General features: G+C 35.6%; 1 protein-coding gene across 1 annotated transcript in view; it reads left to right on the top strand.

Moving 5' to 3' along the window:
* Positions 1-18,403, top strand: part of LOC150086760 (uncharacterized) — a 429,070-nt gene that overhangs the window by 398,927 nt on the left and 11,740 nt on the right. Inside the window, exon 16 of the mRNA XM_090372247.1 lies at positions 8,320-8,353. Coding sequence (XP_090228373.1) covers positions 8,320-8,346 — 27 coding nt within the window. The 3' untranslated portion in view covers positions 8,347-8,353. The remainder of the gene's footprint in view (positions 1-8,319; positions 8,354-18,403) is intronic.

Here is an 18,403-nt window from a genome sequence, read left to right as displayed (position 1 = left end):
AACAGAAAGTGGACGTGGAAGAGCCCAAATGGATTAACAACTAATGAAATCGACTTCATCCTCACTAACAGAAGATATATCGTGAATGATGTTACCATCCTGAATAAGGTAAATGTTGGAAGTGATCACAGAATGGTAAGATGTACACTTGATATATATGTAAGAAAAGAAAGGAAAAAACTGAGTTGAGTAAATAATGCGAAGGTCTTTGAGATAACACAAGAGGAGAAAAGGCAGTATGTGCTGGAACTTAAGAACAAGTTTGAGCTTCTGCAGACTGCTCAGGACCAAGATATCAACAAGGAATATTACAACTTTCTGAAAGTGATAAAGCCCAAGAAACCTATAGGTAAAAAGAAATCCAAAGAAGAAAAAATTAGTCAAGAAACACTTGTCATGATGAACCGAAGACGACAAATGTACAGCAAGGTAAACACTGACAAGGAAAAAATTGAGTATACTGAGTTATGCAAAGCCATTAGAAAGAGACTCAGAGAGGACATAAGAAGATTTAACACAAGAAAAGTAGAACAAGCATTAAAGGAAAATAAAGGACTTAATTCAGCAGCCATGAGCAGTAATACAGAAAGACAAATGATACTGAAACTGAAGAATACTGATGGCGTACTTTTAAATAGCAGAGAAGGCATAATTCAAATAGCAGAAGACTACTATAGAGAATTATACAAGGAGATGATGCCAGTAGTGGGGAAGATGGATCACAAATTAGTAACACATGATATTCCCGATATCCTTCCTGATGAGGTAGAACATGCATTGAAGAAAATGAAGAATCAGAAAGCCCTGGGGGAAGATGAAGTTATTGTAGAGTTGTTAAAATTGGGAGGAAGAGTTGTTAAAATCCTTGCACAAGCATCATAACAGATTGTAAAGAATCCCTGATGAGAATCAACCAAAAGAGCAAGCTGGCTTTAGGACAGGATTCTCAATTAAGGATCACCTTCACGTAATATCACAGCTAATTGAGAAAGCAAATGAATATAAAACACCATTATGCCTGGCATTTGTGGATTATGAAAATGCATTTGACTCCATATAGCATAAGGCAATGTTTCGGGCACAGGAAAGACAAGGCATAGACACCCCATATATTATATTTAAGAAAATGTATGAGAACACTAACTCCTTTATTAGGCTAGACAAAGACAGTACTAAATTTAAAATTGAGAAAGGAGTTCGACAAGGAGACACAATATCTCCGAAGTTGTTTCTGCTGCCCTTGAGGAAGCTTTCAGAAGATTAGACTGATCGCACAAAGGATTCAATGTGAATGTAGAGTACCTAAACCATTTACGATTTGCAGATGACATTGTGGCCATAAGCTACGATCCCAAAGAATTAGAGGATAATCTTAATCAGTTATGCAGAGTTAGTAAGGATTTTGGACTAAATATGAATATGGCTAAAACAAAAGTAATGATGAACAAGTATGCCACTGAAAGGGACATAATGATTGAAGGAGCAGTAATTGGAAAGGTGGAATCATATACTTATCTGGGACAAGTCATTAGCTGTAATAATGATAAATGGCTAGAAGTCAAGAGAAGAATAAATTTTGGATGGATAGCATTCAGGAAATATAGTCACATACTGAGGAACAATATCCCAATTTGTCTGAAACGTAAAATAATGAACCAATGTATACTTCCCACCATGACTTATGGTAGTGAAACTTGAGCACTCACCAAAAGAATGGATGAGAAGCTGAGAACTACACTGCAAAGAATGGAACAAATTATATTGGGAATCAGACTTTTAGATAAGAAGAGAAACATATGGATTAGGCAGCAAACTCAAGTAAAGGGCATTCTTATCAAAACTAAAGAACTAAAATGGTCTTGGGCAGGACACGTCTCAAAGACATTATGACAGATGGACTAAGAAAATAACAGTATGGTACCCAAGAAGAGCTAGGAAAAAACCGGGAAGACAACAACAGAGATGGACAGATGAAATACATGAGTTTGTGGGTAGTAAATGGTTGGCCATTGCACAAAACAGAAGGAACTGGAAAGTTGCTTGAGAGGTCTTCATCCTGCAGTTTATTGAAAATGGCTGATGATGATGATGATGAATCCAAAATGCTTGGAGCAGAAATGTTTCGGATTTAGGATTTTGAAATAGATGGCATGGTGGAAATAAAATTTAGATTTCATGCAAAAAATTCAGTTTTATTTACCAAAAAAAAAAACATGATGATCTCTGCTTCCAAAAGAATATAAATGCAACAAACAAAAATATAAAGGCAACAAATACTAATTGAAAATTCATATTTCATGCGAAAAAAAATTGCTTTTTATTTACCATCTTGAGAAGGAATATCACATATCAGTTGAGGGACCAGGAACTTGGTCCTTTGGGAATGAGGGTGACATTGTGCTGAATTACCTTTTTAAATGTTTCTTCCAGTGTCATTTGCCTTATTAACAAATATTTTTGTCATAGAAGTCTCTTTTATTTTATAAACTGACATTATTTCTTGTTCTGTTATAAAAGCATGCTGCTGTAGTCCTTCAGTGAGTTAATCACACTTTTTCACCATGTTGTCTTTGGGCATTTTTACTGCAGTGTTAACAGTGTCATCTTCATTGTCACTATTACCATAATTGCCTTGATTCAAAACCATTTCAGCTATTTTACCATCAGCCATTGAATGAATAACTGGGGCGTCATTATCAATGTTAAAGACTTCTTCGATATCCACTTTGTCCAACTTACTTACAGACTCTAAAGGCACTGTTTTTGCATATGTAAGGAGTTCTGATATTTTTCTCAAAATCATTAGTTTCATCATCATCACTGAGCATAGTCGCAGGCTAGAGGTTGTACCAGGTGTGTCTTTAGTCACTGAGATCAAATGTTTGCAACAGCATATACGGCATACTTCAGGTTATACTCCTTCTTGAAACTTTCCACACCCACGCCTTTTTTCACTGTTGCCAGCATGCTGTTCAAGAAAGTGTTTTTATATTTACACTTCATTGATCTAAGGATACTCTGGTCACATGGCTGAATTAATGAAGTCACGTTTGGGGGAAAAATACATGCCATAAACATTATTTTTGATGTGCATTTCAGCTGGAGGATGAGCAAAACAGTTGTCAAGAAATAACAAAATCTTGCAGTCATCATCCAGTCCAGCTTCCCTGCAGTGAGCATGAGCTGCTGGTACAAAATGTTTGCGAAACCAATCAGAAAAGATGTTCCTGGTGATCCATGCCTTTTTGTTAGCATAATAATGGACTGGTAAGAAATTCACTCCTTTAAAACAGTGAGTACACAAGCTTGGCCTATCACAGCAAGTTTGCACTTATGCATGCCAGCTGCATTAGTACATCCCAGTACAGTTAATCTGTCCTTGGCATACTTAATTCCTGTTGGGGCTGTCTCATCAACTGTAGTTAGTGTCTTCCTTGGGCAATAACACCAAAACAATGATGTTTCATCAGCATTATAGACTTGTTCTGCCATCATTTTTTCATCAGAGATGACCTTGGCAAACTCGTCTAAAAATTTAAGGCTGTGTCTCTTCTTGAGTTTCTGTAACCAGTCTGTTGAATATTCACAGTTCACTTCAATTTTCAGTTCTTTATGATAGATCTTTGCTTGTTCCATGATCAGCTGAGTGGCAAGTGGCATGTGTTCAGTGCAGTGCTGATGGATCCACTCTTTCAAAACACAATTGAGATCTTCATTTTTAGCTTTATGCAGTGTTTTTATATTTTTCAAAACTTACCATCAAAATTGGTAAGTTTTATGCTATTTAGATTTAATTATGAGTTTGTCTTCTCGTCTTACAAGGCTTAAAAACCAATGTTTTCCCTCGTTCTTCTCCCTTAAGGTGCAGTCATTCCTCAGAAATGCTGGCATTACAGTGTTGGACTGGCCCAGCAACAGTCTAGATTTGAACCCTATTGAAAATTAATGGTACATATTAATGTCATCTAAAATTGCTCAGAAGAAGCCAACAAGTAAGATTCAGCTGCAGGAGAGTATTGTAAGGGTGTGGTACCACGAAATTGGCCAACCATATATCCAGAAGTTGATTAACTCTATGCCAGATCGTTGCAAGGCTGAAATTGCAGCTCGAGGAGGAACGACAAAATACTGAAGACTTATTTTGCTGATTTACAGATAGTACTATTACATTAACTTGTCATTTCAATTTGTACACATAAATGCAAAAAAATGTATGTTTGGTTGTCGTGATTGCCATTTGCATGATTTCTCATATTTCCATTAATTACGTATTTTACCCTTTGGGAAGATATTTATGGCAATTAGGCATATCAGGTCGAGTCTTTTTATTGGATTTCATTCACAGAGATATTTATATCTCATCTAACAAATGCATTTCGAACATTTCTGCAACCCACAATGCAGTGCAAAACACATTATTTGCAAAATTCACAAGTGATGCAGTTTTTTTGTCCACCAGTGTAGAAAATTGTTAACATTAAATTATTATATAAATAAACAAAAATGCTTATATAATTATTTATAATAATTTTATATATATTTTTATATAATTATAAAATTTTTATTTTAAATAAAAATTCTTATATAAAATTATTATATAATTAAAAATAAGAATGATTATTCTTGTTTTTGTTTGTACTTTGTTAATAAACATTACTAAAAAAGTTACCAGCTCATTACATTATCATCTATTTTTTTTCAGTAGTAAATTATAAGAAACAGTATGAAAAACATTCTGATAAAAGATTTTTTTTATTGTAAAGTGTTACTATTAAAAAAATGTAAATATTTTTAAGAGTTATAAACCATTAAACTTCGGAAACCTGATTAGGTATCTTTGTGTGGTGCAAACCTTGGGCATGGCAGCCCTGCTTGTGACTTCTGAAACTACTGACTGCCAATTAGCATGCAGTTATTTAGCTATTTTGCTGAGTGGGTCCATCAGACCAGGTGGCACTGCTGCTGGCTTAGTTTGAGCTTTAAATACGCTAAGAATTCTTAGTATCAGGCTGTTTTCATAAATTAAGTGCACCACCATTATTTTAGTATTTACAGTACATATAGAACACACAGTAAATGATTAATATGAACGAGTATGTGCTGGGGTGGGGGGAAGAAGTGTTCAATATTCTGATTCAGACTACAGCCACTCCCTGACTTATGTAAGGGTTGTGTTCTGTGGAACTCTACGTAAGTCGAATTTTACATGCTGGAATTTCCCTAAATGCTTATGCAGCACTCACTCACAACTATACCCTGAATTTGATTGAAGCAAAAAAGAAATGTTCGGCGAACATGTAAATAGAATTATTTGTTCCATTTTTTTTTTTATCTCATGCATAGGAAAAATTACAAAAGTGTGCAATTACAAAACTTTTAAAATTATAAAATTACAAAAAAAGGGAGGGGACAGGCATAACGTTAGCAAGTTTTACCTTTCAGCATCACTGCCAGAATTAATTCTCCAGTTGATAAGCATGCCACTGTGGACGATGCGGGCTGTGGAGATTTAGAAGGGGTTTTTTCCAGCATCACAAAATTTCTCTGCAGCTGCAGAATCGGCACTAGCGACTTCACCGCATACTTTAATGTTTTGGAAACCAGCATGATGCTTGAACCTATTAGACCACCTGTTGCTTGCCACGAACTTGGCTTAGGGTTTGCCATACTTATCCTTAATATCTTCATAAATACTTCTTGCCTGAATGGCCATTAGATTTAGAGGCAATTGCTTCTGAATCTGATTTTCCATCCATATTATTAATATCTTTTCCATCTTCGATATAGCACCTGAACGTTGTTTTGTGATCACTCTTGATCTTAAATGCGTTGATCCTTTGACATGTTATTTTATATGTGCACTGTCCCTTAAAATAGTTTTCACTGTTGAAGCAATGAGACCTAATTCCATGCAATAGGTAACACATTTTGTACTTCTTAATTAATCATCTTCATTTCTAAATCAATTTTGTTTTGTTTCCTAGCACTTGCACTTCCCGTTGGTACCTTTCCCTTCACCATTGTAATAAGTAAATAGGAATGAAGAGAAGATTCTGAAAACTTATTTATGTTTTTTATATGATTGAAGATTTCAGTGAAACAAGTTATATGATATTGTTATATGATATTTACCATAATACTGTAACATAAAAACCCACAGAATTCCAGTTATCGGTATTATTGCAAATGCAATAAGATCGAGTTTACTACCCGTTTATAATAGATTGTGCTAACAGAAAAGCCTAATAAACCCGAAAGTGCAAATTGTTTTTATTGTTTTATGGTAGTGATCTCCAGAAATGTGTTTTAGAAAAATATCACAAAGGCGTTCAAAATTGATTCTTATAACGGAACATATGATAACAATGAAAGTGTAGTGCAACTGCCATTATAAAAATGACCTTTTAGATAGATAAATAGCTTAGTTATATAGCGAAAATTTCAACTTCAAAGATCTTGGAATGAATTATTGGGTTCACATAACGATATTTTCACGATACCTCCATTTATTCCTATGGGATGCAAAATACATTTCCACGATTTTTTTAAGTTTGCACCTGTCGGCAAAAACTTATGTCAAGTTGAATTTCCATAAGTCGAGTATTACGTAAGCCGCGGAGTGCTTGTATTAGCCTTATTACACTATTTTTTATAGGAAAATGATTTCCAAAGTTTGTAGTTTCACCTTACATTGTGATTTCTAGGAATGTATTGAATGCAATGATTTCTAGGAATGCATATATATATTCATTAACTATTTTGTGAAGGTAACATATCAGTAAATCTGTGGAATAAATGATTGAAAGTTTATTGATTACTCTAAAGTTTATAAAAGGTTTTACACTGCATTTATTGATGTTGTCTAATTTTCATGCTTACCAATGTACTCTGTAACCTCTTTTACTCTATAGACTGTTTATGGGAAATAAATGTAAAGATATATTAAACTGAAAAATAATTTGTGTACTTGTATATCCTTACTAAAGAACTCCTTTACAATTTCAAGCAGACTGCTTCCAAAATGGCAATGCAGTACAACCTGTAGTAGCGATTGTGACAACTGGAACTCATCCCCAACCCACAAAGAAGCTATACTAATGCTGATTAAGTTTTAATGAAATCTTCAGTACAGATGAACAGCCATACTACACTTGGTAGACTGATTAAGCAGATATAATGCACACAATCATTATTATGTTGTTTTAGTCTATATTGTAAATAACTGTGTATAATAAATGAAGAACACAAAGTATAAAGCATGCCACAGTCATTCATTAAACTGTGACTAAAATATAAACCAAATTCAAGTGGGTAATTTTTTAATTTTTTTTATTGTTGATTTTTATTACTTTTTTTTAACAAAACTACAGTTTGATCTTTAGTTTTTTTAAATACTATATAACATTAGAACATCTTCTCTTGGAAGAAGTTACTTAAAACTTATATACATAACTTATTGCATGAAAAGGTCTAAATTACACCAACAAATTCATCGATTTTGTTAGGCTGAGTGCAAACTAATTGTGTTCAGCTACATGCATAATAGTGTGGGACTAGTGAATATAAAATAACATCTAAGAATGTTATTTTATAATTTTAACCACATTAGATTTTTTGAAACAAAAAAAAAAACACAAATCTTTTGGTATATATATTATATTAATATATATATTAATATATATTAATAGTATGTATATTAATATAAAAGCAAGGTCAGGTACATAATTAAAACCAATTGTAACCAATGAAAAAATTTCTGGGACAAGCCTCTCTGGTCTGTTTTGTTTTATAGTTCTTTCATTATAAGCATACAAAATAAAATATAATTTACCAATAAAATAAAATTAAAATAAAATATAATTTAAAATAAAATAAAATGCAGTATTAAACTGCATAAATTATGTAAAGTATAAAAATGTTTAGCTGTGTATATATAAACTTTAAAATTAAATTAAAACATTAAAATCACCATATGCCATCTTAGATGACATATAGCCATTAAATACACTTCCATGACATTTTAATTTCATTTTGTTACTTATATGTACATAATAACTGTATATTTTTTGCACGTTACTATTTTTATGTAGCTGAGCTGATATTTTAATTCTATGTAAATTATATATTTGTTCTATGTGAATTATATTTTACTTGATCCCTTGTTGGTAAATGGTTAGTGTGTTTTAAAGTTTTTGTGTATTCTGTTACTGACCTCAGAGTTTCTTTCATTATTTAGATAATTTGCATTCTTAATTGCACTATCAATTATAAATTTTTCATTTTGTGATTCTTACAATAAGATGAAATATTTTCTTTCAGGATGCAGAAGATGGATTAAAATCGTAATACTGTGGTATGTTATGGTTTGTTTTTAATTTTTTAAGAGTCAAAAAATAGAATAACATAAAAGGACAATAAAAGGGGTAGGGGTAGAATTAGGGGTAGCTCAAGGGGTAGAATTTAGGGGTAGGGTAGGGGTAGCTCAAGGGGTAGAATTTTTTTCAGCCTGGACTGTACTTGTTAACAGGAGAGATTGCTTCTACAGGGATGGGATACACTTAAATAGAAAGGGTGCAAGAATATTTGCTGATGCTATCGAGGCAGTGTTAGGTGGGTCGGAAAACTGCTAGCTTGGGGGGAGACAAAGACCAATAGATTGACAGTAGCCACTGGCAGAGGTGAAAGAGATTCTTGCACTGCTTCTATTAGAATGAGCAGAAGCCTGAAAAACAAGATGCATGGTATTTCAGAGACTGCTGGGAGCCATTGCGGTACAAGTAAACACATGGGTTGTGTTAGGGTAGCTAAGAATAGAAACAGGTGCAGCTATACTTGTGTGTACACCAATGCTAGGAGTTTAGTAAATAAATTTGATGAATTTGAGGTATTGCTCAAAACATCAAAGGCAGATATTGTTGGGATATCAGAGACGTGGTGTCACACAGATATAAGGGATGCAGAACTGCAATTTGGGGAGTACAACGTCTACAGAAAGGATAGACAGGATAGGAAGGGGGGAGGGGTTATGCTATTAGTTAAGAAACACATAAAAACCAAGGAAGTGAAGCCAGTCGACATCGCTGGACAGTGCAGTGTTGAGTCAGTTTGGTATGACATAAGCATTGGGAGATCAAAATTGAGAGTAGGAGTGTGCTATAGGCCTAATGACTCTGATGAGTATAATAAGGAACTGTACAGGGAAATAGAGTGGGCCAGTAAATCAGAGAGTCTTATAATGGGAGATTTTAATTTCCCAGATATTGACTGGAATTTGGGGGCTGGTTACTCACGCACTAGCAGGGCTTTTGTGGATTTATTGGATGATTGTTTTCTACATCAGCATGTTCGGGAGGCAATTAGAGGGAGTAATACTCTTGATTTGATTATCAGCAGTGATTCTTCATGCATTAAGAATCTGCAGATAAATGAACCACTAGGTGGCAGTGATCACAGTGTGCTGAAGTGGGATTTACTCAAAGAGGTAACTACCATTAGGGGTAAAGGGAAGGGTTATTGCTTCCGTAAAGGCGACTACGATGGACTGAGACAGTATTTAAATTCTATACAGTGGGACCAACTGATGATGTTACCAACAGCAAATTCAAAATGGGAAGCATTCAAAGAACTTATCTTGGAAGCTACTAGGCTTTACATACCAACTAAGAAATATTGTTCAAGGTTTAGGCCAAAATGGATGTCAGATGAACTAATGAGGCATATGGCAGAGAAGAAAAATGCATGGGATACTTACAAATTAACACATGACACAGAAGCCTATGATAGATACAAGTTGATATGCAACCAAGTTACAAAGTAGGTTAGGCAGGCAAAGGCAGATTATGAGAAATCCTTGGCAAGGGATGCAAAGAAAAACAGCAAAGAGTTCTTTACTTATGTAAACTCTAGAAGGAAGGGGATGAATCAGATTGGTCCACTTGATATTGATGGGTCAACTGTTGATGATTCTGCTCAGGTAGCTAACAAACTAAATGAATATTTTGCATCGACATTCACACATGAGGAGTTATTCAGCAAGGGGAATGCCAAAGGTGTATTCAACTCTAGCAGTAAGCTACAGAATCTTGAAATAACTGGGAGTAAAGTGGAGGAGAAACTGTTGAAGATAAACACAAGAAAGGCACCCGGGGTGGATGGGATCTATCCAGTTATATTAAAGGAGGCAGCAAAGGAAGTAAGCAAACCCTTAGCCATAATTATGAGAGCTTCCTTGGACTCAGGGGAGGTACCCATAGACTGGAAATGTGCAAATGTGACCCCAATTCACAAAGGAGGATCAAAGGCTGACACAAGTAATTATAGACCTGTGAGATTAACTTCTGTTCCAGGAAAATTAATGGAGGCACTGGTTAAAGAAGCACTGCAGGATCATTTAGACAAGTCTTCAGTTATAGCTCAGACACAGCATGGTTTTGTTAAGGGGAAGTCTTGCCTGACCAACTTGATTGGATACTATGATGCAGTCACAAAAGAACTGGATGCAGGAAATAACTTTGATATTATATATTTGGATCTTAGGAAGGCTTTTGATACTGTTGCACATGGAAGACTGCTACACAAATTGAAGCAGTGTGACACTGGAGGCAAATTGCTGCTATGGATAAAGGGGTGGTTGAGGGGGGGAAGACAGAGAGTGGTAATCAATGGACACTGCTCATCGTGGACTAATGTTATTAGTGGAGTCCCTCAGGGCTCAGTGTTGGGTCCATTATTGTTTTCTGTATTTATAAATGATATTGATGATGGTATATCAAGCTTAATGTCCAAGTTTGCAGACGATACAAAGGTTGGCAGGGTTGTCAAGGACACTACTGACACTATGCTGCTGCAACAGGATCTGGAAAGGTTGAGCAGATGGGCTGAGAGGTGGCAAATGAAGTTTAACATTGACAAATGTAAAGTACTACACATGGGAAACAGCAACCCCAGAGCAACGTATCAACTCTGTGGTACTACACTGACAGTGGTAGAGAATGAAAGGGACTTGGGGGTGGTTGTGCAGGCAGATAATGAAGTTCTCTGAGCAGTGCAGACGGGCTGCAAGAGTAGCTCATGGAGTATTGTCAATGATATACAGGAATTTTTCCAGCAGGGATAAGGAGTTGATTATTCCATTGTATAAGGCAATGGTCAGGCCACACCTAGAGTACTGTATACAGGTCTGGAGGCCTCATTTCAAGAAAGATGTAGAGCTGCTGGAACGAGTACAGAGAAGGGCAACAAGATTAGTGAATGGAACAAAGGGGTGCTCTTACGAAGAAAGGCTTAAGTTTTGCAAATTACAGTGTCTGGAGACTAGGCACCAGCGAGGTGATCTGATAGAGGTGTATAAAGCCTTGAATGGTTTAAGCATGCTCACTGCTGATGGGATTCTTCCTCTAGCTCAGAAAAATCACCTGAGAGGGCATAAATTCAAATTGAGGAAAGACAGATGTAGGATAGACGTGCGGAAATTTGCCTTTAGCCAGCGGGTGGTTGGTTGGTGGAACAGACTTCCATCCCTTGTGGTGGAGGTTGATAGCCTAAATAAGTTTAAGGCTCAGCTGGACAGGTATTTTGAACGAACAGAGGGGTGAAGTGGAAGTGGGTTTTTTTTTTTTTTTTTGGCTGATGCTGCATAAGCTTGCTTTCTTGCATCAAATGCCTCTACTAATGCTAATGCTAATGCTAAAACTAAACCTTAATTTAGAAACCTTCAGGAATAAAAAAAATGTATTTTAATTTAAAAGAGCAGATATAGCTATAGATATGTGCAACTATATAATTTAAATGTTGCACAAGTGCAAAGGCATCATTCTGTATATAACTGTTACAGTAAATCACAGCTTGCATATAAAGGCATCATACGTTGTTTCATATTATGAAGTAAATCAAGGTACCTCACTTTTAATCTTCAAATTAATAGCACTTCCCCATAAAGAGAAGTAAGAATATATTGCTATTTATTCTCAGTAGTGCTATCTCCCAGATGGATCATTTCAGGGATTATATCTCCCTTCATTGGTAGGTAATTAGGCATCCTCAGTGGAAGAGTTGGCAATTCAGCTGTGATAGTTTGTGATAACAGTATGACAGTTATAAGCATATTGCGAACGAACTACCGATGGGGTGAGACAGACAAAAGCTGAGTATGGGTACTACTTGGCAGGAGATTTAAGAACAGGGACAAGGGGGTGGAGGGTTCTACTCATATATGTGAGTACAAGAAAGAAGAATAAATCAGATAGGTCCCTTACAAGATGGAAGCAGGCAACACAGACAATTCAGATGAAGTAGCAAATACGTTGATTAGGTACTTTGCAATGATAACTGTAAATGAAAGTTTGTTTGAACCAAAAGGAAACAGTGAAGAGGAGTAAGCTTGCTGTAAAATAGAGGATATAATAATCTCTTAACCAGTTTATGTTAAAACCTGTGAAAATTTGCAAAATTTTTGCTGCCAGTACCAGCTTCAAATATTAGGCAAAAAATTCTCAAATTGGAATTTCTGCCATTGGCACACTGTGAAGCTGCAGTCATAACAACTACTCTGGAGAGGCCTAAGCAGTGGTGAACTCATGTGTCTCAAACAGAAAGGAAAAGAGAAGCAATAACTTTGAATTGATTTAAACAAAAAAATATATATATATAATTATAGAGGCCATAACATTTGTTGACAATTCCTTCCAATCATGACACATGGAATCAGTGGTGAGCTGTGAATATTTTAACAATAGGCTCGCAGTTTGTCCGACTTTCTACCGAGTAAATTTGATCGGTCACGGAAATGACATCATCCGCGGCTTCCACTAGAGGCGTTTCCCATGCTCGCACTACTAGTAGTGTGATTAGAGCGTGTGACGCATTTTTCGTGACCGGTATGATATCTCGATCAGGGGCTGATTTAAGGGTGTGGACAGATGCGACTTATTACCCCCTTAACCATGCATGTAAGTGAATGTGTAAAACGTTCCTAGGTCCATCTAAAAAAAAAAAAAAACTTAAAAACCTGGTCGTCATGCTTCGCCATGTACGACAGTGTCTGGAGTTCTAACTTTTTAGAAGTTTTGAATACTATGAAATCGCAATCATGCTTCCTGAAGTTACTACTGCAGTAAGTATGATTGCAACAATACAAATATTTGTCAACACTTTCTTTTTTTGTCTCGCATTTTCATTATATTCCATTGTTAGTGCCCCTAACAGCGGCGTATGTCGCTTCAACTACAAGATCGGTACATCAATTGGTGCTATTTTACAGACCTATTTAGATACGTTGCACTCACAAGTATACATACATCTCTTACTTTAGTTATCATAAATCCATTGTATCTTGTCTTCCAGAAATTATGAAAATCTGTGAATGATCAATAAAATATTTACAATAAGAAAGCTCTTTTATTTCATAATCGATATATACAAATCAAAATACTTAAAAGAAATGTGAAAGATGTTTCGCATAAACCATCTACTCTGCGTGCTCAACACATGTGTAACTTTTTTATTCATTTTTTTTTTTTTTTAACAACTAGGGAAATATGATGGATACCAGTAGCGTAGCTACCCTTTTTCGAGCCCGGAGGCAAAGAACATGTTCGGGTCCCTACTTAATTAATGAAAAAACAAGAAACAGCCAAAGACGCCGGGCCTCTTAGGGCCCTTGCCTGCCTACATGGTAGCTATGCCACTGATGAATACATTTTTTTCATGATAAAATTTTAATATTGAGAATAAAAAAATAATATGAAATATTTCCCACATCACAAATAACATAAAAACTATCACAAAACATTCCACAATATAAAAACAAATATTACATAAAAAACAAACACAAGAAAAAGTACACAAAAATCACAGATTATATGAAAAAAATTATTTCACAAATATTCAAGAAAAAATTATTCTAAAATTGCCAATTTACTTCTTTATTAATATTTGTTGTCGATATTCTGCTTAGCTGAATAGCTGAGCGATGATTACAGAGGAATGATTTGACATAAAGATCCAGATCAAATTGAAGCAATGGTTTTCCATTTAGACGTATGGTCATCATAATCTGCAACGTACACTGAAAGCTCACTCGACTTCAGCACTGCTATTCGCAATGGTTTCAAAGATATTTTCTGGCTTTTTTAATTCAAAAGGTAATTTCACTCGATTTTAAAGATAAACTGTCTTCGACAAAATCTCTAAAATCATTAATTTTTATTTCATATTTTATCAGAAAACAAATTTCTTATTCGGTTTTCACCCTCTTGCCACCGAGATGAAAATTCATTCCACAATTTCGGGTAGCATATGTTTAAAATTTCTTTCAATGGTATCGTTATTTTCTTTATTTAATTTAAAATTGCCCTGTTGCATTAATAACTTATCCTTTAAGGATAACACAATGCATTTAATAACTTGTCATGAGGTCATTTTTTTACTTTCGATTTTGATTCCTTCAAATTCTTCCCACTTCAACATGCTCTCAATTTCAGCTTCATAATTTCCTTCAGAATTTTTCAAATTAGCAATATCACTGATAGTTCGAATAATTAATTTATATGCTTTTACCATTGTGATTCTGTAAAGCTTCTGAAAGGTAAGAGAGCTCCTGCAGGATGTCAATCATTACTGCTAAATTGTTAAGAAATTCCAAATTTAAAAGTCGATTTAATAATCCGGAATATTTAACTTCTGATTCAAAATGTTTGCACAAAGCAGAATGATTCCTCCAACCCACAATTGCCGTTCGGAAGCTAAAAGCTGCTCATCGTGGCCCGAACACACAACCGATCTTTATAGTTTCCACATCAAGTTCTTTAGCAGTTATCCTTAATTTGCGCTAGTTTTTTGGAGATTGGTGATATAGTTTTTTTTTTTTAATTATTGCCTGTATGGCATTATATTTTAGAAAATTTTCTACACAGTGAAAGGCTCGACAAAGTTTCAAAATCTGCCAACATTTCATATTCGTAAAGTTCATATATCTTAGTTGCCTCAATCCCCCCCCCCCCCACGTTGCTACTCTCACTAGTTCTTTGAATACTGTGCAAAATGTTGGAATCACATGGATATTTAGCTACTGTGACCATGTAAACATAGACAGGAGAAATTTACTGGAAGGTGTGGATCACTCACTTCTCCGAAAAACATATGCCCGTTTGTCGGAGTAAAAGGGAACCACAACACACATTGACCAGAGGCTATAATCCGTGTCGAGAATCTTCTTAATCTTCTGACTGGCTATGGAAAGCATATTGACTAGCGTGACTTCTCGGTATGTGGCTGCATAGGTTTTATGGACACCACTAACATTGTGAAATGGTAATCCCTTTCACCCTTAATTCGCACTTTCTAATTATTTAAATTGCCTAAACGCCAGAGGTCAGAACAATGCATACCCAGTTGTCTCTGCTAATCCGTTCTTTACATGGAAATTTTCTTCGTTCAATGAAAACTATTTTAAATGTAATTACCAAGGGGAAATAAAAACAATTCGCTATAAAGAAGTTCATTAAACAGAGGTCCGACTAATTAAATCAAAAATGAAGCATTTTTTAAATACATAACCGATCGATTGTGCCATGAAAATGCTGGGAATGGGGCCCCTCTCGCCCCACCGTAGTTTAGGCTCTGGATACTCGATAATTGCATTCAGGATTTCATTTGTAAAATAAATTATCATCTCAACGAAGGGCTCACAGATTTTCAAAAAAAATAATAATGGGCTCTCGCGAGTCCATGCGAGCCCACTATAGTTCACCACTGCGTGGAATCCTGTAAACATTCTGTGACTTGCAATGCGGTGTAATGGACAACAAATTTTAAGTTTTATATTTTTGTTTTCCTCACAAAATATAATATATAACATCCCATGGATTTTGATAAGCTGAAATGAAATTTGAAGTCAGATAATACCTAGCATCTACAGATTTATAGAGGAATATAAGTTATACTTATTGAAAATTTTAATTAAATTTTCAGGTTTATTACAATAAAGGGAATAAAAAATATAATCAATTAATTTTTTTTTTTTTTTTTTTTCATTTGTTTTGTAATGATCACAAGCCTCTCCAATCAGTGTCTAGGAGTGGTCTGCTAGCATACTGAGCTTTCGCCTTCCTTGGTGATATTTCTCCATGACAGCAATGTCTTGGTGAAAACATTCATCACAAATGTGTCCAAGGTTATCTGTGAAAAAGTCTGAATTGGAATGGAGGAAGCTTAGTTTTATAGATATTGCAGCTGAGATTTTGGTAGGTTTGTGATAAACTCTCAATCAAGATTTTATAGTTATCTGCTCTCTTGTTGTCCAAAAAATGTTAATAAACTTTCTTGAAGGATTTTTAAGCTTCTATTTCTAAAGGATTTAACATCTTTTCCAAATGTATATTTATTCAGTAACTTTTTAATCTGTAGGACTGACTACTACACCTTCATATGCTTTCTTTATTAGGAACATTATAAACTGTGTGAGATTTAATTGTGTAATCAGTGCACACATAACAAAAGCTATCTGATAAATTTATTGATGAAGGTATATCAGGCTTAATATCCAAGTTGCAGACAATACGAAGGTTGGTAGGGTTGTTAATGATAAGGACGGTACGCTATGGCAACAGGATGTAGAAAAGTTGAGCACATGGGCTGAGAGGTGGCAACTGAAGTTTAACATTAACAAATGCAAAGTACTGCATATGGGTAGCAGTAATCCCAGAGTTACATACCAACTGTGTAGTACCCCACTCAGGGTAGTGGAGAATGAAAAAGACCTGGGGTAATTGTGCAGTCAGATATGGAGTTTTCTGAGCAGTACAGACAAGCTGCAAGAGTAGCTCTTGCAGCTTGTTTGTCAATTGGAGTTGTTACCCCGCACACACACCCGCTACATTTACTTACCTAGGCCTTGTGTGTACTAGGGTGTGGCCGCATTAGCACTAGTTGGTCTAGGCATAACTTATACTTTTTATTCTAAGTGTAGTTATGTCGTTTTCGACTCTTTTTCTTTTGGTTGGTCATCTTAGTTTACCTTAACACGTTCATCTTGCCTATATAGCTCTGTTTATCGTCTAGTGGTTTTTTATAGGACAATCTCATATACCCTCAAAAAATGTAGAGTAAGAATATTTCATCTACTCTGCACTTCTTGCAGTGTGGACTGTAGCGTTGTTTTTATCGGGTAATCATGCAGTTGATTACTCGACACTGCAATTAACCTCTAATCATGTCTTAACAGTTAGCTTTAGTGGTTGCATGTGAGGTTTTGGCAGAGAATGAGAAACTCCTATGGTGCAAACATAATAAAGTTTAATACAAGAGAAAGTAAATCTTACATAGATATAAATTCATCAAATCATTATGATAATAATAGGATCATGTTCTTTGGGGTTATCATTCTTAAACGAAGGTACAAGTTACAAGATTATAAGAGGCTAGAAAGAATCCATCTTTTCATTTGCATACTATACCTTTTCAACTAACTCACCCAACTTAAGATATTGCCTATCGCTTGAGTAGCTAATGCTCCTCGATACTCCGTTACTTCGGCCGATTCTCTCCGTTGCCTTAACAGGGGATCGCAGTATTTTCTCCTCCGTTCTCGGTCGCTGGTTCTTCTCCCTCGATCACTGGTTCTTCTTCCCTCTTTCTCCGGTAGTCTTTTTGCTCTTCACGTTCTCTGTCTTCTCTCCCTTCCCTTCTCCCGAGGACCCGCTTTAATACCCCTTGTTTTCCCCTATTGTTTAGACAATTCCCTTTCTCTTATTGGAGAACTCCACATCCTCGCACATTCGGACTCTACGTCAAGGAACACTTCATCTTAAGGAGCGTAGTGATCATCATCTCTCGATTACGCCATGCCATGTATCAAACATTCTGGCCACACGTGTAGACACTTCACCAGCTCCTTATTAGGAAAATGAAGAGTCTCTAGCTTACATATTCACCGAGTTTATGATGCTCAGAGGAATCTACCATATCCGTTCACACGGGTGTCTGTACCTCGTTCTCTCTGATTTCCCCCCTTCCCCCTTTCTGTCGTCATCATTTGCATGTCCAGCTAAGCGCATCTCTCCTGTGTTTATAGAAATCTAACCCGTAAGTGGCTCCCAAGATAGCATCGCTGGCCAGAAACTGCAGGCTTCTGTAGAGTTTTAGATAGGCTTTCTTTTTACATAGTTGCTGTGGCTAATTTCGCCATCTTTTTAGACGCCATTATAACAGGTTCCAATTTAAATATTTAAGGACATCTGACTTGCTTTAATACTCAGTTTTAATAACTCTAAAATTGTTAATAAACGAAGTTTTGGATAATAACTAAATAGGGGAATTATGAGAAATTAAAATTAATATACTTATTATGGATTAAAAGGGAAAGGCGGAATTAGCACTGCAACAGAGTCTTGTCAATGATATATAG

The sequence above is a fragment of the Mastigoproctus giganteus genome, chromosome 4 (assembly GCF_048544385.1).
Source record: "Mastigoproctus giganteus isolate SK-2022 chromosome 4, ASM4854438v1, whole genome shotgun sequence".
NCBI classification, from domain to species: domain Eukaryota; kingdom Metazoa; phylum Arthropoda; class Arachnida; order Uropygi; family Thelyphonidae; genus Mastigoproctus; species Mastigoproctus giganteus.
This window is presented reverse-complemented; position numbering and strand designations above follow the sequence as displayed.